Source organism: Oryx dammah, unplaced genomic scaffold (genome assembly GCF_014754425.2).
Source record: "Oryx dammah isolate SB20612 unplaced genomic scaffold, SCBI_Odam_1.1 HiC_scaffold_1, whole genome shotgun sequence".
Classification (NCBI taxonomy): Eukaryota; Metazoa; Chordata; class Mammalia; order Artiodactyla; family Bovidae; genus Oryx; species Oryx dammah.
Window position 1 is genome coordinate 52,182,215 of NW_024070185.1, and position 21,021 is coordinate 52,203,235.

General features: G+C 43.1%; 1 protein-coding gene and 1 pseudogene across 1 annotated transcript in view; one reads left to right on the forward strand and one right to left on the reverse strand.

Moving 5' to 3' along the window:
• The window catches only part of PRUNE2 (prune homolog 2 with BCH domain), a 289,354-nt gene extending 271,890 nt beyond the window's left edge, over positions 1-17,464 (reverse strand). The window contains exon 1 of the mRNA XM_040256916.1: positions 17,229-17,464. Coding sequence (XP_040112850.1) covers positions 17,229-17,264 — 36 coding nt within the window. The 5' untranslated portion in view covers positions 17,265-17,464. The remainder of the gene's footprint in view (positions 1-17,228) is intronic.
• Positions 8,317-9,124, forward strand: LOC120864914 (annotated as a pseudogene).
• Positions 17,465-21,021: the final 3,557 nt, after the last annotated feature.

The window sequence follows — 21,021 nt, forward strand, 5'->3', positions numbered from 1 at the left end:
TTTATTTGACTCTTTCACAATGTTCTGTGGAAAAATTTAACCTTTCTGAGTCTCTCTAAGTCTTAAAATTTGGTGGGTTTCATTCAGAAATCAATTTGGAAAGATTTAGCAAGAAACTTGAGACTGTTTATATCTTTTGCTCCAATAATTACATATTTGAAAAACTATTTTAAGGACCTAATCCTAAACAGGATACCATGTTTAGGTGCAAAGATATTTGTTATAGTATAACTAACAACAGAAAGAGGACAATCAAAACGTTTAACCACAGTATATCTTTTTTTTATAAAAATATATGCTATCATTTAAAATGTTGACTCAGAATGCTATGTTATTACATAGGGAAATATTTAATAAATTATGTTAATTAAGATAAAAATCAGGGTACCCAAATGAATGAATGTTGTTTAGTTGCTAAGTCATAACTGACTCTTTTATGACCCAGTGGACTGTAGCCCACCAGGCTCCTCTGTCCATGGAATTTCCCAGGCAAGAATACTGGAGTGGGTTGCCGTTTCCTTCTCCAGGGGATCTTTCCAACCCAGGGATCCAACCTGTGTCTCCTGCATTGGCAGGGGGTGGTGAGGGCTGGGGGTGCAGTTCTTTACCTTCTTTACTACTGAGCCACTAGGGAAGCCCAAAATGTATTAATATCCTGTTTTAATCCTACATGCAGGAAAGAATAAGAAAACTCCTTGCCATATTATCACCAACAGCCATGCTCCTATGAAAATGAGTCATTTTTAGGCTTTTTCTATTGTTTACAGTTCATTTTCAGCTTTCCTCTATTTCCCAAATTTGTTTTAATGTTTGTAATTTTATAAATAAACAAAGCCTAAAACATAATATCAGGAGGTTAAAATAGATAGCCTAAAGTCACCTATTTCAGTGTTAAGGATCTATCCTTGTATCATAGTCTCAAATGTAAAGGTCTGTGATTAAAATAACCCATAGTGTCAAAGCAAGAAATCACTAATAAAAGTTTACAGCTACAGAATGCTGTTTAAACACACAGAATCTCAATGCCTGTTCCCACAGCACTCCCAGAAGTGATAGGCCAGGGTGCGTCCAGTGTAACACAGCAATCAGGGTGGATGCAAATAAATCTTTCTGAGAGCAAAAGTCCAATGAAGAGGCCAGTAGTCAGGAACATGACTCCATGTTTATGAGATACATCAGAGCAGTCTATGTAAATGCCAGTCTATGAAACCCTGTGCGTGTGTGAACTGATTTTTACAGCAATGCCATGCTTGGTCAGCAGGCTATTTTGGCATGGAATAATCCCATAGACATGAGAAATACATTTCCCCATCATAAGGCTCAGAATGATATAACACTATGGAGAGCTAATGAACTTTTCAAAATGTTTTAAAAGCCAGTTCTGGAATGGCATTTTGGTCTGCATCCACCACAGTGAATTTATGTCTGGATTTTTTCAAGACTGGAAAAAAGAGTGATGGAGCTTCGGGCCAAGGTCCAAGGGTAGGCAGCCAAGTGACAAGCTCATGAGAAGTTGCACACCAATGAGGTTGCTTTGCTTTCAGCATGGCTTTATGTCAGATTCACAAAAATTCAGCTACAGGATAAAATTCTCCCTCTGGTTTGTCCTTTTCTATGACCTGTTCCTTGGTGGCTCAGACAGAAAAGAATCCACCTGCTAAGCAGGAGACTCGAGTTTGATTCCTGGGTTAGGAAGATCCCCTGGAGAAGGAAATGGCAACCCACTCCAGTATTCTTACCTGGGAAATTCCATGGACAGAGGAGCCTGGTGGGCTACAGTCTGTGGGGTCGCCGAGAGTCGAATACCAGCTGAGTGAACAAGACTATATATATGACCTGTATACATTCCCTAAGACCATGTTTTCAATTTGCCTACAATCTAAAATGAAAAAAAAAAGTTCTCCCAATGATCATGGTAAAAATTGAAAATGAATATTATATTAAACCACAGTCAGTTCAGTTCAGACGTTCAGTCTTGTTCAACTCTCTGTGACCCCATAGATTGCAGCACGCCAGACCTCCCTGTCTACCACAAACTCCCAGAGCTTTCTCAAATTCATGTTCATCGAGTCAGTGATACCATCCAGCCATCTCATCCTCTGTTGTTCCCTTCTCCTCCTGCCTTCAACCTTTCCCAGCATCAAGGTCTTTTCTAATGAGTCAGTTCTTCACATCAGGTGGCCAAAGTACTGGAGCTTCAGCTTCAGCATCAGTCCTTCCAATGAATATTCAGGACTGATTTCCGTTAGGATTGACTGGTTTGATCTTAAACCACAAGGATTGGTCAAAATTCTGCTCACTTTTCTTTGAAAGAATCCAGGCCTCCCAGTCTGTTTATATGGTAGGTGCCAAAGAGTGAGAGAATTCTACCTGATATTTCAGCTGGGAGATGCTGCACGCAAACCAAACCAGGTTGCTAAGGGCAGAGAAGAGCTGAAAGCGTTAACAAAGCAGAGGATGGAGGCCAGAGAGCAACCTGCCCTCAGCCTCCCTGGAGAGGGACTTGGGGACGCTGCTGTCCCAGAGAAGCAACTGAGCACGTGTCCTCTCAGACATACCAGTGGCAGGGGGCAGCTGATCTACCCACCTGTCATGACACTTCTGTCCTCCCAGGGAAAGGTGCTGATCTGGCCAGCAAGATGGGCCACTTGCTAGAGAAAATGTTTATGAAGAGTGCAAGACAAGCAAAATGCTCCTCCATCAGGCTGAGCTTCTTCCCCGGGCCCTTCCTTCTTTTCCATTTTGGAAAGCAAGAAGCAAACATGTACGTCTCTCTTTTGCACCCTTTAATTAATAGATAACTTAATGTATTTATTTATGGCTGTGCTGGGTCTTGCTATGCAGGCTTTTCTCTAGTTGCGCTGAGTGGGGGCTCCTCTCTCTTTGGGGTGCGAAGGCTTCTCACTGCGGTGGCTTCCCCCGCTGCAGAGCACAGGCTCTAGGGCACTGGAGCTTTAGTAGTTGGGTCACATGGGTTCAGTAGTTGCGGCTCCTGGGCTCTAGAGCACTGGCTCAATAGTCATGGGGAATGATCTTAGTTGCTGCACAGCACATGGGATCTTCCTGGATCAAGAATCAAATCTGTGTCTCCTACATTGGCAGGCAGACTTTTTACCACTGAGCCACCAGGGAACCTCCAACAGATCATTTTTTCACAGCAAAAAAAGACCTAATTGAATTGTTGGGCTTCGTTAAAAATAAGCCACTTATTCTTTTTTATTTTTTAATTTTTATCATAGTATGCTGATGCTGCTGCTAAGTCACTTCAGTCGTGTCCGACTCTGTGCGACCCCATAGACGGCAGCCCACCAGGCTCCTCGGTCCCTGGGACTCTTCAGGCATAGTTGATTTATAATGTTTTATTTTCAGGTGTACAGCAAAGTGACTCAGTTACATATAATTTTTTCTCAAATTATTTTCCCATTATTACAAAATACTGCATATAGTTTCCTGTCCTATACAGTAAACCGAAAAAGCCACTTTAATTCTTAAAGTCCTGCTGTTTCCAACTGAAAGAAAGAAATGGGTCCTACAATGGGGAAATCTTTCATTAAAACTTTTCAAATAATAGAAAATCCATCAGCAGGCAGCCCCTCCCTCTCCAGTTGTTCTTAGGGATCTTATTATACAGGCCCAAGGTCATTGCTGCAACTTCTTTATGGAGCCCAGAACCAGGGTAAAGTTCTTGATTCAGATTGGGAGTGGAGAGTGGGGCTTCTCACATCTCGTATGTGCCATGGGCCTATTTATGCTTCCCCACATGAGCTCACATTTATAGCACCGTCATCACTCTCTCTCCTGACTCATGATCACTTGCTATAAACCATGACATTTCACATACCTGGCTTCACTTAAGAATGAGCTCAGCCACGCAAGGGACTCTTCCAGACAACTGAAGCTTACCCTCCATGTAACAACTGCTGTTCTATTTCTTTTAACATTAATTATCTGAGTTGGATTTTTTTTCTGAAATTGCTTACATACCCCCACTTTCTCTTAAACAGGACACCAAGCTTAAATAATTTTCTTCCTTGATTATTCAGGGTCATTACTGTGAACTTTCTGCCACTGATGTTATGGCCTCCAGAGTCTGTGCAGGTGTTTAGGACTGCTTACCCTACATCAGATGGAATGCCACTTGCTGAGCATCTGGGCCCACTTCTTGGGAGTCTGTTTGCCTGTGGTTTTGTTTGTGGGCTACCACTCCTCCCACACCCCACTCAGAGAAACAAGTCCTGTCAAAGCCCAAGTTAAGTAATAAGGATGACATAAAATTGGTGCCAGCATCTGTGAGTCTTTGCTGCGTTCCCATCATTCTCTGAATGACTTTCAGATATCATCATACCAATCGGCTCAGAAAGACAGTTTAGGGGATTTTCCTTTGAGAAAAGAACTAATTCTCAAGGTAGGTTTCTAATACTCAGTGGCAGTTGTCTGAAGGAAGGCTGCCTTTGTGTAATTTTCAGTTTTTTGGAAACCCTGAACTCCAGACACATGAGCTCTTACTCTTGCAGATAATTCATCCTGAGCTTTTGGAAAGATTTTCTTCTTCGTCTCACCACTTTTCAAACTCTCCTCCCCTTGAATGCTGTTTTTCTTTGCTTTTCTCCTACTTCCCTTCCGATTCCATCCCCACCTTTCTTCTTTCCTTTCTCCCTCTTTTCCTTCACGCCCATGTGTGTCCATAGTACCTCTAGTAGTCTTCTGCACCATTGCTAAGCTGGCAGTCTGGAGAGCAGAAAGGAAGCAAAGAGCAGAAACCTTGACTCCTAACCTCGGCTCTTCTTGCAGCTGTGTCACCCAGGCTGTGCTCACTCTATCGACACTTACTCACTCAGTCAAACCCAAGCTTTCTGTCTCCAGCAAGAGAGTGACAATAATGAAGGGGGGAAAGGCACAAATAAACTTATTTACAAACCAGAAATAAATCCATAGATATGGAAAACAAACTTATGTGACCAAAAGTGAAAGGAGGGGAAAAACTAATAAGGAGTTTGGGATTAACATATACACACCACTATATATAAAACAGATAACCAGCAAGGACCTACTGTATAGCACAGAGAACTATACTCAATAATTTTTGATAACTAATAAGGGAAAAGAATCTGAAAAAGAATATATGTATACATATCTGTGAAATGGAATCGCTATGCTATACACCTGAAACAAACCCAACACTGAGTTGTGACTGTCTGTGAATCAACTACACTCCAATTAAAAAGATAATGTATATGAATATGTTTAGTAATCATATGGAAATTATTGTTAATAGTGAGTTTAAAAGAATTCTTTTGACTGCATTCAGAATCTGGGATCTGAACTGGAGCTCACATTTAATTGTACATTACTCATAAATAAAATGGTAATGATAAAATTACAGAGAAAAAAGGTTTGGCTAAAAACGCATTTTTGAGAACTTCACTATATTGTTGCTGTTGCTCAGTCACTCAGTCATATCCGACTCTTTGTGACCCCATGGACTGCAGCACGCCAGGCTTCCCTGTCCTTCACTATTTCCTGAAGTTTGCTCAAACTCATCCATTGAGTCGGTGATGCCACTCAACCATCTCATGCTCTGTCGCCCCCTTCTTCTGTCCTCAATCTTTCTCAGCATCAGGGTCTTTTCCAACTAGTCAGCTCTTCCCAGTGGGTGGCCAAAGTATTGGAGCTTCAGCTTCAGCATCAGTCCTTCCAATGAATATTCAGGGTTGATTTCTGATTTGATTTTGAGGATTGACTGACTTGATCTCCTTGCTGTCCAAGGGCCTCTCAAGAGTCTTCTCCAGCAGCCCAGTTTGAAAGCATCAATTCTTTGGCACTCAGCCTTCTTTATGGCCCAACTCTCACATCCGTACATGACTGCTGGAAAAGCCATAGCTTTGACTATATGTACCTTTGTCAGCAAAGTGATATCTTTGCCTTTTAATACTCTGTCTAGGTTTGTCATAGCTTTTCTTCCAAGTAGCAAGTGTCCTTTAATATTATACATAATACTACTAAATCTAAATAAGTTTCTAAATTGAAATAATGCTTGCACATATTTTCATGTATCAGTTCTTAACATAAGAAATCTAAGGAGCAGGAGGAAGTTTACTGTAGGACATTAAAAACTCAGTTGTTCGTTCAAAAAAAAAAACGAAGGAATCTGGAAAACCAAAAATTATACTCACAATTTGATGGCAACTAAGGGGCAATTTATAACTTTTTAAAAAAGCCATTCTCATTATCAAAAGTTCACTAAATACCCACAATATTTCTAGTCACTCTAAAAGCTAGTCACACAGGGAAGATCCAGAGAGATGATATGGGGTGGGAGGTGGGAGGGGGGGTTCAGGATTGGGAACTCATGTACACCCGTGGCAGATTAATGTCAATGTATGGCAAAACCAATACAGTATTGTAAAGCAAAATAAAGTAAAAATAAAAATAAAAAGACCGTGATGCTGGGAAAGATTAAGGGCAGGAGAAGAAGGGGACAACAGATGATGAGATGGTTGGATGGCATCATGGACTTGATGGGCCTGAGTTTGAGCAAGCTCTGGGAGTTGGTGATAGGCAGAGAAACCTAGTTTGCTGCAGTCCATGGGATTGCAAAGAGTTGAACACAACCTAGGGCGTGAACTGAATGACTCAAATTTAGATCAGCAATCCTTTGTTAGTATTTGACTGATTCTCTGTTTTAAAAATTCTGCCTCAGGTTGTAATGGCTTCAAAGCTTTTTTTGTTTTCTGCAATAAACCAACCTGTATCTGTCTCACACCTTTAAAATGACCTCACTTTCTATTTTATTAAAAACTTGAAACCATCTAAAAAAAAAAAAAAAAAAGCTAGTCACAGACCCTATCTTCCGAGTAGTTTATTGGTGTTTTATTTTTCCTTCAGTTGGACATACAGTGAAACAGTCTCCCAATTTCTTCAACCAAATCATAGATAGACCCACACCATAACTTCCTCATAGTAGGTTCTCAATAATATTGATTGATTAGTCAATTATCCAAGGATATTTTAATATAAAATAGTCAAAAACAAAGAAATGTACCTCTCTTGGGTCAAAGTTAACTCACTACCCAACACTCCCATAAACCTGCCAAGTTGCTTGCATTTTATTTAAAGAGAATGAAATGTTCCAGGGTATCTGGTGGAAAGACACAGGTGTGGGAGTGGGTCCTGGAATGGGAGTCAGATGACCTGGGAGTAAACACTGGCTCTGTTCTCTACTGACTTGAAAACTTGGGCAAACTTCTTGCCCACCTGAACCTCAGTTTCCTCAACTGCAAAGGGAAATAATAGCTACCTCACAAGGCGGTTTTGAATATTAAGTGGAAAAATATATTTCTTAGGGATAAGACAGATAGTCAACAAATTTCAGTCAAATTAAAATCATCTCTGTTTCTATAAAATGTAAATAGGGCTTCCTGGCTCTCTTATTCACCATGATCATTTTTGTGTTTTTATTACTGTGGGTGAAAGAGATATTCTTGTCCTAGTACATACACACCTGCAACAGTCTTAATATCATTTGACTGATGAGGCCAGTCTGGAAGGCCTTCAACTTTCCTATCAAGGACTGAAAAATCTTCCCTGCTAGTCTCATGACATTAGTGCTGGCCCAGAAGCAGCAGAACAAGCTGGGCCAGCTTGGTGAAATGGCTGGGATTGGGGGAGTCTAATTTTTCCCCTTTGGACCACATAAGGCTCCAATAGTTCCACCCTGTCTACTGATGCCCAGTGTGGTTTTGCAGAGTCCCCCGACCCTTCCCTGCCTCTCTCCAATCCATGCTTTAATCCACCAGTTCTTACAGATTCCAAGCAATCATGCATAAAAACTAGGCTCATTATTTTACAGTAACATTTTGGACAAAGTGTGTACCACATAAAATCACTGTATGGCACTCCTAGACCTTAACATTTCTCATCTCCTTCTAGTAAACCAGCCCGCATTCCCAAATACTATGGCCAGCCCTTCTCCAGGTTCAGATCTCTAAAACCTGCTCATCCATTTACGCATTTTTTGGCCACTACAGAGTCGTATGAGTTCTGCAAGCCTTTTGCCTTATGGCTCCGTTCATTCTAAAACCACGCCCACCTTTTTGTGCTTAGCACAGTCATGGCTCAGGGCTTCCCTGGCGGCTCAGTGGTAAAGAATCCAGTGCAGGAGACGCAGGTGACAAGGATTGGATCCCTGGGTCGGGAAGATCCCCTGAAGTAGGAAATGACAACCCACTCCAATATTCTTGCCTGGAAAATTCCATGGACAGAAGAGCCTCATGGGCTACAGTCCATGAGGTCTCAAAGACTGGGACACATGCAGTCATGACTGATGGTCCCAAGAAGCCCCCGAAGGCTACAGCAGCTCCAAAGCACCCAATGCTGAGTAAACTGACCAGTGTGTTTGCTCCTCATCCATCAACTGGTCCCCACAAGCTGAGAGGGTATCTTCCCCTCATCTTTTACTAGGGAACAGATTTAAGTATTCGCTGACAGGAAATTAAGTGAAGAAAATCTGCATGCAGTGGTTCATGAAGACTGATGGCAAGGTCCAAATTGATACAGCCCACCTGCTGGCTTGAAGGATGTCACCACCATTGGCAAGAAAGGGGAGAATTTCTGTCTGATCTGTGACACAAGGGTGGCGTTGTTGTTCATTGAATTATACCTGAGGAGCCAAGTACAATTTGTGCAAAGTAAGAAAGATCTTTGTAGCACAAAAAAATCCCTCATCTGGTGACCCATGATGCTCGTATCATCCACTATCCCAATTCCCTTTCAAAATGAATGACTCCACTGAGATTGATTTCAAATCTGGCAAGATGACCGATTTCAAAAAGTTTGATACTGGTAACCTGTATATGGTGACCAGAGTCACTACCATGGGAAGAACTGAACGATCTTCTGCTGCGATCACCAACAGAAAGAGACAACCTGGTCCTTTTGGTGTGGTTCATGTGAAAGGCGCCAACAGCAGCATCCTTGCCTCCCCATTCTCCAACATTTCTGTTATTGCAAAGGCAACAAACCATGGATTTCTTTTCTCTGAGAAAAAAGTATCTGTCTAACCACTGCTGAGCAGAGAGACAAGAGACTGGCAGCTAAAGAGAGCAATGAGTCAAATGGTCTCTAGGAGACATGACTGGAAGGGTCTTTGGGTTTAACTGGGCTTCCAAGGTGGTGGTATTTGTAAAGAATCCATCTGCCAGCACAGGAGATGTAAGAGACATGGATTCAATCCCTGGGTCAGGAAGATCCCCTGGAGGAGGGCATGTCAATCCACTCTAGTATTTTGCCTGGAGAATCCCATGGACAGAGGAGCCTGCTGGGCTACAGTCCACAGGGTGCCAAAGAGTTGGACATGACTAAAGCAACTTAGCACTCATGTAACAGTGTCAGACTTTATTTTTGGGGGCTCCAAAATCACTGCAGATGGTGACTGCAGCCATGAAATTAAAAGACGCTTACTCCTTGGAAGAAAAGTTATGACCAACCTAGATAGCATATTCAAAAGTAGAGACATTACTTTGCCGACTAAGGTCCATCTAATCAAGGCTATGGTTTTTCCAGTGGTCGTGTATGGATGTGAGAGTTGGACTGTGAAGAAGGCTGAGCGCCAAAGAATTGATGCTTTTGAACTGTGGTGTTGGAGAAGACTCTTGAGAGTCCCTTGGACTGCAAGGAGATCCAACTAGTCCATTCTGAAGATCAGCCTGGGATTTCTTTGGAAGGAATGATGCTAAAGCTGAAACTCCAGTACTTTGGCCACCTCATGCAAAGAGTTGACTCATTGGAAAAGACTCTGATGCTGGGAGGAATTGGGGGCAGGAGGAGAAGGGGATGACAGAGGATGAGATGGCTGGATGGCATCACTGACTTGATGGACGTGAGTCTGAGTGAACTCTGGGAGTTGGTGATGGACAGGGAGGCCTGGCGTGCTGTGATTCATAGGGTTGCAAAGAGTCGGACACGACTGAGGGACTGAACTGAACTGAACTGAGGGCTTAATTAAAGATAATGAGGAATGATTAATTGCCCAAAAAAGCCTCTCCCATACAAACAAAGGCCATTTACTGAGCTTCAGGCACTGCACCAGGTTCTGGAGTACAGGTCTCTGAAGCAAATCCATACAGAGACCTTGGTCCCTACTCTCATTAATCAAACACACATGCCCAATAGGGATATAATAACAAGCTGAGATAAATGATCTAAAAACATCACCCAAAACCTTGACCTAGACTCATGAACTGGGAGGTTGGGTGGAAAGGGGTCATTCAGCAAAGTTTTCCCTTCATCTTCCCCTGATCTGTAGAAGAGGTAGGGGTTATTTAAACTAGGAGAAGGAGCCAGCAGAAGTTGGGCAGCAGGTGAGTCAGATCCTAGGGTCAGGGTAAGAGAGTTGTCTGTTCCCCTAAGAGCAATGGGAAGTGATAAGAAGGATTTAAGGGAGGGATGTGACAGAAATAAAAGACACTTCCACAATGGCTGGCAGCACTGGGAAGGAGAGTGGTCTGCAGTGGGTCATCTGGCTAGCTGGCCATTGGAGTCATCTGGATGTCTGAGATACGGTGGGTGGGGAAGGGATAGAGGAAAAGTAAGTTCCCAGCTGGAGAAACCAGATGGATACTAATGCCATTCACTGAGACAAGGAACGGCAGGAAAGGACACCTTGGGGGCAAAGGGACAGAAGTAGCCATTGTTTCAAGCTCTGTGCTGAGGGCTGCAGGTACATTATTTTGGCTTTCTGACAAGGCTGGAAAGTTGGTATCATTATCTCATTTTTCAGATTAAAAACCCAAGGCTATAATACCAGCTTAGTTTTTCTGACCCAACCTTTGTGGATCTAATTTTTCAGGGCAATCTAGTGCCCAATTAGCCTCCCAAGAGCTCTTAAGAAGAAAGATGACTTTTCCTTAGAAACCAAAGCCCAAAGCCACAGAGCTCAGATAGAAATGGATTTGGAACATTGCCAGAGACTTTGAGTAGGTTACTCTGGGACCCGTGGCAGGGCAGCCATGTGTGATTGTGCATAATTACAATGTGCACAAATGTAATATTGTAATATTACAATTACAATCATAATGCAATGTGTGATTGCATACTGCACAAACCCAGAGGACACCAGTCACATCAAAGTTCCTGTGAATTCTGCCTCCTGAATACATCAGCCCTGCCCCTCCCCAGTCTCTTTTCAAAGAAAGACTCCAAGCTCCATGACTCTAGGGTTCAAAAAGAATCAGTGACCAAGGCAACACCATGCACTTGACCTCTCTGGTCCCAGAGCTTCTTTCCTCTTTCGCAGCCTTCATTCAGACCCAGGTGTTTACCCCTCACCCTCTCCTCTGCTCATCTAGTACCCTGAGGAGAAGTAGATGTATGGGAAGAGTGACCCGTCCATCATTAGACCACCATTGCTTACAAGCGCTCCCCAGGGGGATATACCAAATCCAAAACATTGCTAACATCTGCCCAAATAAATGCTACAGAGAAACAAACAAGTTATACAAAAGCTGTCACTTTTTTATCTAGTTATAAAATATTCCCCAAATTTCTGATTAAAGAGTGTCCTTGCTCACCTGATTGCATCTTCCCAGATCCGAGGTGCTGTCTGAACAGCAGTCACCAATTCTTTATCTTTGAGGAAGACCAATCCACTCTGAGATTTACCCTGAAAAAGTCTGTTCTCTGGCCCCAGGGCCAGGACAAACCACAGCTCTCCAATTTGAAAGTTCAGGCAGTGAGAAATGGAGCTGACTCTAGAACTAAAGCAATCAAGGGCTCTTTTCTCATCAGCCCCTAAAGCGGTGACTCCACATTCCCAGAAGTGCTTTGGATTCCTGAGTTTCATGCTTGGGAATATTCTGACAAGAGGCACAGTCTCAAGTGCGCCAGCCCTGGCTTATGATGGGGAGGGAGCTGATCCTGCGGTCTGTGATCAGAATGAGCTCAGCTTTCCAAATGAAACTGCTCTACCAGCATCTCCATCCTTCTCAGTCCTTACCACCGTGGTCCTTTAAAAGGTATGGAACATTCATTTTAAAGATGCTTTTTATTGATAAATATGACCTTGTTTCTATAAAGGAAGTCAGGAAGGATATATTTCTCAATTTCCAATCAAGATGATTCCTCTGCAGACACACTGCAGTGTTTTTCTTTTTTTGAAACCTCATCTCCTCTATCAACTCTGATGTGGTTGATCCTTTGGAGTTGTGAGTGTGCTTCCTTGTCCCTATGCCACATAGCAGAGTGTCAGTTGACATTTAGGGTCACCCAGGATTTTTCTACTACAGAAGGCCACATATGGACCAGTTCCCACTGCAGAAATGAGCCCTTCGTCTGCAGAAGGCACTGCTCGAGGGCAGAGGCATTCCCCAGACTCTGGCGGTGACGGTGACCCTCTCCCCACAGCATTCCTGGGATACTGATGTGCCCTGTATCCTTCTGCCAGCAGCTGACACTTCCCCCAATGCTGGCTCATGACCCAGCTCTAGGGCATGAGGGCTGCAGCGACCCCCAGCCCTGAGCACCCCTTGACTTGTATCAGCTGGTGCGGTCTGGCAGTGGGAGAGGCTCAGTGGCCAGGTTGCCCCGTGTAGAGACCCTGGCTTCCTGCCAGTCAGAATTCTAGGGGCCTCATTCCTCATTTAGCTCCTCTTTTTCTCCAAAGTTCATGGGAACTTGGACCATTAACTGACATCATAAGGCTATCTTGGCCTGAACACTTTTTTGAGCTAACCACTATGACATTGGAGGACATTTGCCAAATCACAGGCTAGGGCTCAAAGCCCTCATTCCCTCCCCATCTTCAATTTCTCTTACCACAGAAAGAGTCTAAGAGTGACTAAGACACCACTACAGAAATGGTGTAACTGAAAATGGAAAGTGCAGCTAAAATGTAAGGATAGATCTGGAACTATGGATTTGATCTCTGTCCCTATTTCAGCTCAGAATGGGCAGGTGGAAAAGTCAAGTGGGCACTGGCAGGAGAAAAAGAAAGCGTGTTTTTGCCCTTATTTCTAGTTCGAGCAGTGAGTATCCAGATCAGAAACATAGCTGGAGGATCAAATAATGACTTTTTCAAAATAAGGGTTACCTATGTGTGGTTATCCCTCAGAAGTGACTTGTTCAGGCTGATCTGTGATGGCCGAAACTTAGAAAGGAATAAACCACGGCAACTGAAGGATCACTTTGAAAAATAATTCTCTGCAAAACAATCATCTTTTGCTTTGCAAAACAATTCTCAATAGACTGGGAAAAAATTCTATGTGGTCAGTAAAAACAGGAAGATATATTCATCCTCCTGTATAATAAAATAAATACTAGTTTTAAAAAAGAAAAAGAAACATAGCTGGGTTCTCATAAGGGGAAGGGAACCCAGGTAACAAGCATCATCCTTTGATTTCCATCCCTATTGCCTTGGGGGAGTCTTGCTTTCCTGGTGCTTATTCTAGTGTCTTGATTGTTTTAAAAATAACTGAATCAGTTCCCTAGTTGTCAGGAAGGCACCACTTCTAGAGACTGTGCTTGGAAGGAGTGACTATTTCCCTTGCTGTCCTCCACCTTCAGCTAAGGTGTTTTACAGAGAAACTGCAGGCACCCAAGTGTGTTCTTACCAGGCAGGAGGCAGGCCCCCTTGAGAAGAATTTGAGCTCCAGAAGAGGGTGATCTCTCTTAGGCCACACTTGAGGTTTACTTTTGTCATTTCTCATAAATGCCACATATTCTCACAAATGAAGGGGAAGTATCAGAAGGGTAAATTTAAGGAAAAGTCGGATGGGATTAAGTAACTGAATCTGCCCCAGTTTGAGGACTAGCAGAAAAAAGAATTAGGATACCACTCTCCCAATTTCAATAGAAATAAGCTTCAAGCTACCTGATTAAAAATGAAAAACCTTCCTTCTGCTTCAAAGATTTCTGCTCCACCCAAGGGCCTGGCCTAGAACAGCAGAGCTTCTCTCCTCACAATGACAGATGAATAATAAATGCTCCTAGTCCGAGGAAAGGGCATACAAACAATTTCTCCAAAGTTTTGGTTATTGGAGATTTTCTCTACGGGTAATAGTAATTTCATTTTACAATTTAAAATTTCTTTGGTCTTTGAAACTAGCTAGCTCCAGTGATGAAGAGGTTATGTTAATGCAACAGAACAAGGCCCTACAGGGCCTGCCTGGAGCAGACTCCTCCCCTCCCGCATTCTCCATCTGCCTCTGCAGAAAAACTTTAAGCTCCTCGGCCTTCCTTGAGCTCCAAAGAATAAATTTGATCAGAGAAGAGGAAAAAAATGCAGAAAGAAAGAAAAACAAGACAAAATCATAAGAATTTAGCCATTAAAAAAAAGTCAAGGACCTTTAGTTCCTTCTTAAGAGTTATAGATAATATTCTGAGCTATATCCTTTGAGCTGTTTTTCAGACACTGAAACCCCCATCAGGTAGAAGTTAACTATGTGCTGCCCAGAAGCACATAGGTCCCAGAGTGGTTGGAACCAGAGAAGGTCTGAAACTGGTGAGGTCCCAATTACCTCATCACCAACCAATCAGAAGAATGCTCATGAGTTGATCATGTACCCTACAACGCCCCTGTCCCTCATCATGACTTTTAAAACCTTTCCCTAAAAGTTATTGGGGAATTCAGGCCTTTTGAGTACTAAATACTGGACTCCTTGTTTGGAACCTGAAATAAACATTGCATTTTCTTGTACCATAACCCAGTGTCGGTAGATTAGCTTTATTGAGTGCAAGCAAGCCAACCCAAGTTTGGTTTGGTAACATTAAGACTTTGAAAGGGAATTGGTTATTTCAAATCATTAAAAGATATATATCATATGTACAGAATATCAAAGAAAGAAATCAAGTAGGTAGGAAATAATCCCTAATGGGATTTAATGGCTAAATGCCCATTAGACATTTTTTTTAGGTTTCATAAAGATAAATCTATATCAACTTCTGATGGAAAATGGCTTAAAGATAACACCTAAATTCAATCTAGTTCTACTCTAATAAAGTCTAGGTGAGAACCAGCATGATAATTTTCTTCTCCCTAAAGTGTTTCTTTCCCAAAGGATTAACCTAATTTTTTAAAACCCTACCATTCTATTGTGAATAAACCTCTCACAAATGAATGTCATACTTACTGACTTAATTTTTTTCTCCTAAACAAAGAGTATATATATATCTCCTCTAAAGTAAAAGGTTTACCTAGTACTATAGTTGAATGTTGTATATTAAGTAAAATTTTTATTTGCCTAGAAAATATAATTTGTCAGGGGAAACGTGACACTGAAAATGACCAGACCACCTTTACTATGGCTAAAGATGAAAGGTTACTTGTGATCGCTAACAAAAAACCTACTACAAGATAAAAGAGGGGGACTTCCCTGGTGGTCCAGTGGCTAAGACTCTGTGCTCCCAATCAGGGGTCCTGGGTTCTATCCCTGGTCAGGGAACTAGGTCCCACATACCACAACTGAAGATCCTGTGTGCCCCAACTAAGACCTGGCACAGTCAAATAAATAAATATTTAAAAAAAAAAAAAAGATAAAAGAGAAAATTAGCAGTAATTATTCTCCCAGCTACAGCAGGAAACTGGGAATAGTATTACAAACTATCACTTCTTTTTCCTGTCTTTTTTTTTTTAATGATGAAGAGCAACTGTCCCTCTAATGAAAGGACTCAATAAATAAACTTAAGCATGACTTTCACCTAATTAATCTGAAACAGGGAATTTTTCACCTCAGCAATTGCTCTTTGGATATGAGACAAACCTCTTGCTCCCATCAGACCCCACAATCTAAATGTTTATTATTAAAATAAATGTTACAGGAGTGCAACATAAGCGCAGTTTACAACTGCATGATGGTTGATCACCATTTTTTTATCCCTGAAAAAAATGAGTAAGTTGCCAAAATTGATCTTTTTTGATCATTTCTCACTTAATATTAGAAAACAAACAAAGAGCATAGTTATACTATCAGAAATGCAAAAAAGAAAAAAAGAAATGCAAGTACTTCAGTTTTTTCCTTCATGTGCTCAAGTAAACCTATGAGGGTCAGCAGTAAACACAGAAGCAATCACAAACCTCCTCAATTCTGAAATCCCCACAGATTATCACTCTCTGGGAGGTTTAAGGAAGAAAACAAAGTATTTATATTAGCATTAGTCAACTTTAAAGGTCTCTTAAAGGATACTTACAGTTAAATCTCTGTAAGGATCAACTTTAATAGAATCACACATTCGTCTCCACTCCCTTTGTTGTGCAAGGGTAAATGAGTTACAGAAAAAAAAAATCCCTGCAAATACCGTGCCTTGTGATTAAGACGTCATCTTAATGCAGACTTTGTATTTTGGCTTTTATGAAGGTTTAAAGGTTAAAGGCAACATAAATTATGCAATTCCTTCTATGCCAGGCCTATAAAAGGTGCTTTCAGTGTTCATTAAAGATATTGCTTCCAAATGGGCAAAAGCTTTTTTGTTAAGTGCCAAAAGAGAAACATTTCCATTATGCTCATTACTGCAATGCTGGAGAGCCAAAACAATTTGGAATCAGGAAACTGCTAGAATCTGTTGTTCCAGAATGTATAGCAACTGTCAATACACACAGTGAGAAACTACCCTTCACTGTTTGGACAGCAGTACAGTAAAACAGAGTCAGCCAACACGCTGGTCTGCTTCCAGGAGAAAGATAATCTGGAAAACCCCAAAGCAACAGCAACAGTTGAGGTTTTCCCCTTCTGCCTCTGCCACAAGAGACAGATCCGAATAGGGCCCAGATAGACGATTCAGACTAGAATACCCCTGACTCCCGCCCAGGAAGGAGCAAGCCCCATGTAAGGGATGCTCGGGTAAACTGCTATTCTCACACATTCCTCTAGGTCGGCATTACCACTTCCTCATTTAGGTTTTGTCATCCCCTCCAGCTAAAGTACAGCTTCTTTTCCCTTTACACTTAAGCGTACTGCGTCTGCAGAAGTCTGGGCTCTTTTATCGCAAGGAAAACCACATCCATTTATCCTCTAGCCTTCTGGGGCAAACTGTTGATTTGGCTGGATCTGCGTCTCTCCAACTACAAGCCAAAGAGATCAGAACTGGACACACAGAGTCGCAGAGATTCCTTCCAGAGGACAGCCCGCACTCCCTGACAACTAAGTAGCAAAGTTGTTTCCTCCTCCTCTGCTGTAATGCACACCCATCAACACGCGCGCGCGCGAACCACCGCACACAGCTTTGCGTCCTCAACTTACCAATTTAGACTTGGCGCGCTGCAAAAATTCTTCCATGTCGTTGAGAAAGGTATGGACCGGAGACACCCGGAGGGCGCAGAGGACTATCTCCTCCCGGGCGAGAGGAGCCGGGTCCCCGGAAAGTGGCCGCCCGGGACGCAGCGACCGGCTGCTCCCTCCTACCGCTCGGAGGCGGCTGAGGTTGTGGCTGAGCTCTCGGCTGTCGCCTCCCAAGGCTCCCCACCCCACCCCGAGCCCCGCCGCCCGCTCGGAGCGTCCGAGTCTCCCCTAATAAGGAAAGTGGGTGTGACGCCCGGGAGCCCCAGGGCGCTCCTGGCACGCTGGCTGGCACGCGCCTGTGGGGCCGGAGCTCCGGGGCTGGGGCGCGGGGGCGGGAGTGTTGGCGGATGGCGAGGGGCTCCTCCGCCAATCGCAGGGCCCCGCTGCGGCCTCCTGACGTGGCGCGCCGAAAGATGCTGCAACCATGGACAGCGCCCAGAAGTGTGAGCCAAGTGCAAGGGGCTGCTGCAGAGGGAGGCTCTGCCGCAGGCACCGCCGCTGTCAGCCAGGGGAGGTCGAAACAGGGAAGAGAGGCCCCCAGAGAGCTCCCCTCCTCGGCCAGGGCCTTCCTGGTTGGCTGGCAAGTTACAGAGAGCTCCTATGGTCACTTAATGAGTCGGCTCTGCTGGCCTGGCCAGGGGACACACTCAGCTAGATTGTGGGTGGAGGGGGTTACTGCTCAGATAAAAGCAGTACGACCTTGATGGAAAATAATAGGAAGAGCAGGCTAGGAGGTTGTGGTAGGTTGCATCTTTCCTCCTTGCTTTCAAAACATACCTGCCCAGCAACAGACCTCTGCAGTTCACCCTAATTGGGTACCCTTATGTTGGCCCTGGGGCTATGGATACACACATCCTTCTGCAGTCGCAATCGCCATCCACTCTGACATGTGTGCTCAGCAACAGTGAGAGCGACAGAACCTCCTTCCTGCATAAGGGTCTGTGTTTGTACAAGATCTTCAGATCATTTCTCTGTACATTAAAGTTTAAGAAGTACTGCAATAAACACTTAAACTCATAGCCATGAACCTTATTTTAAGCCACAGAATATTGCCATGTGGACTCTCTAGCCTGCCTTATCATGGGCCCACATATATCTGGGCTTTGGCATACCTGCCTGTAATGCCCTTCCTGCCCTCGCACCAGCCCCACTGCCTGGCTAACTCGTGCTTCAGCTGTCAGCTTAGAGGAGTGACCTCGACATTGACTACACTTCAAAATCACATTAATAGGGCTTAAAAAAAAAAATACTGCTTCCCAGGCTATATTCCAGACCAATAGAATCAGTTGCTCTAAGAGCAGGGAGACTGCATCAGGGTGGTATAAAAATGCTCCAAGTGGTTCCCACATGCAGGCCAGGAATGATCATCTGGTACACAAACGTTAGTGTATATCTGAACCACCCAGAGATGTACTAAAACACAGATTTTTGTGCCTCATTCAGAGAATTTCCGGCTTAATAGATCTGTTTCAAGAGCCTGAGAATTTCCATTCTTAACTATCTCCCAGGATTTGCTGATGCTGCTTAGATGTTACCTTCCTCCAGGAAGCCTCCTCTGATCTACTTCTCCCTTTCTACCCCCATACTGAGTCAGTTGCCCCTTTCATGTTCTCTCACAGCAACCTGTAATGTCTACTGTACTAGAAATTGCCTGATTATTTGTCTGTTCTCCACCAGGCTGTGAGTTCTATGAGAACAAGGACATTGCCTATCTCATTCATTGATGTATCCCTAACACAGTTCATTTCACACATAAATTTCAATAAATATATCTTAATGAATAAATGTACATATGAAAGGTTTCTCTCTTTCTCTCTCTCATCTTGTGTGTGTATGTGATTATCCAACTGTTTTTTTTTTAATTCAGGAGGACCCAATAAAAAGAAATCAGTTGAGTCTACAGATCTGATTAAGAGAGAGTGATGGGAATGTTAAGCTCTGATTTACATTCAGGCGATGAGCTGTATGGAAGCTGCAGATTCTATCAGCTTTCTTTGCTGACTTAAGTAATTTAAAACCATCCAGGTAAAGCAAGTGTCTTGTCAGCCTTTAAATCTCTGAAGTTAATCACAATTCAAGTAACATTACTGAGAAAAATTCCTGAGAATGCTTTGCCTCTGACTCCACTGGGGAATTTAGTGACAATCACTCAGTTCCTCTGAATTTTTATTTTAACCACTTTGGGTAGGTATTACATAGCCTTGAGTTTTCTTGACTTTTTCTTCTTATGGACTCAAATGTATAACACCTATCTCCCTGAGTTTTTCTCTACCAACAATGTTTCTGCAAAAAAGTTTATCAAGATTTATATCCTCCAGGAAGCCTTTTTGAACTGACCACTTATATTAGTTTCCTGAGGCTGATGAAACAAATTACCACAAATTCAGTGGCTTAAAACAACCCTGGTGGCTCAGATAGTAAAGAATCTGTCTGCAGTGCAGGAGACGTGGGTTTGATCTCTGGGTTAGGAAGATCCCCTGGAGGCATCTTCATCCCCTGGTATGGCAATCCCTGGAGGTATCTGCCATCCCCTGGTATGGCAACCCACACCAATATTCTTGCCTGGAGAATTCCCATGGACAGAGGAGCCTGGCAGGCTATAGTCCATGGGGTCACAAAGAGTCGGTCATGACTGAGCACAAAGCACAAAGCTACATGAATTTATTATCTTACAGTTCTGTGGGTAATTAGTTTGACACGGGTCTCATCAGGTCAAATTCAAGAATTCAGGGTGTCAAGAGTTCATTCTTTTCTGGAGTCTCTAGAATATCCTCTATTTTTTCTCCTTCTCCAGCTTCCAGCAGCAGCTCACATTCATTGATTCATGGTTGCCTTTATCTGTGTGCAAAGACAATAATGTTGCATCTCCCTGGTTATCTTTCCATAGCACATATGCCTCTGTCTCTCTCCTTCTATCTCTCTCTACCACTTTTTAAAGAACTCTTATTACATTGGATCTACCTAGATAATCCAGGATAATTTCCCCATGTTAAGGTCAGTTGATTAGCTACCTTAATCCCCCTTTGCCATGTAAAAACATATTAACAGGTTCTGAGGATTAGTATGTAGTCATCTTTTGTTGTGGACTCACTAAGTCATGTCTGACTCTTTTGTGAACCCACGGACTGTAGCCTGCCAGGCCCCTCCATCCATAAGATTCTCCAGGCAAGAATACTGGACTGGGTTTCCATGCCCTCCTGTAGGAGATCTTCCTGACCCAGGGACTGAACCTGTGTCTCCCACATTGGCAGGCAGATTCTTTGCCACTGAGCCACCAGGGAAGCTCCATGGTCATCTTTGGGAAGCCATTATTCTACATACTGTACAACCCCAAATTATTTGGGAGTTATTAGTCTTTGATCCTCAGTTTCTTATCATTTCATAGCATCTAGAAGTCTAGTGCCTTTAACTCTAAATTAGAAATCGTCGACCCTGGCTACACAATGGTACCATCTGAGGGACTTTGAAAAAAATATTGATGTTCCAGCCCATCTCTAGAAATTCTGATCTGAGTGGTCTTGAGAGGAATCCAGGCGCATCAGGTAATCCTCTGTATCTTCAAAGTTGGGGACCACTGAAAGTGAAAGTTGCTCAGTTATGTCTGACTCTTTGCAATCCCGTGGACTGTACAGTCCATGGAATTCTCTAGGCCGGAATACTGGAGTGGGTAGCCTTTCCCTTCTCCAGGGGATCTTCCCAACCCAGGGATCAAACCCAGGTCTCCCATACTGCAGGTAGATTCTTTACTAGCTGA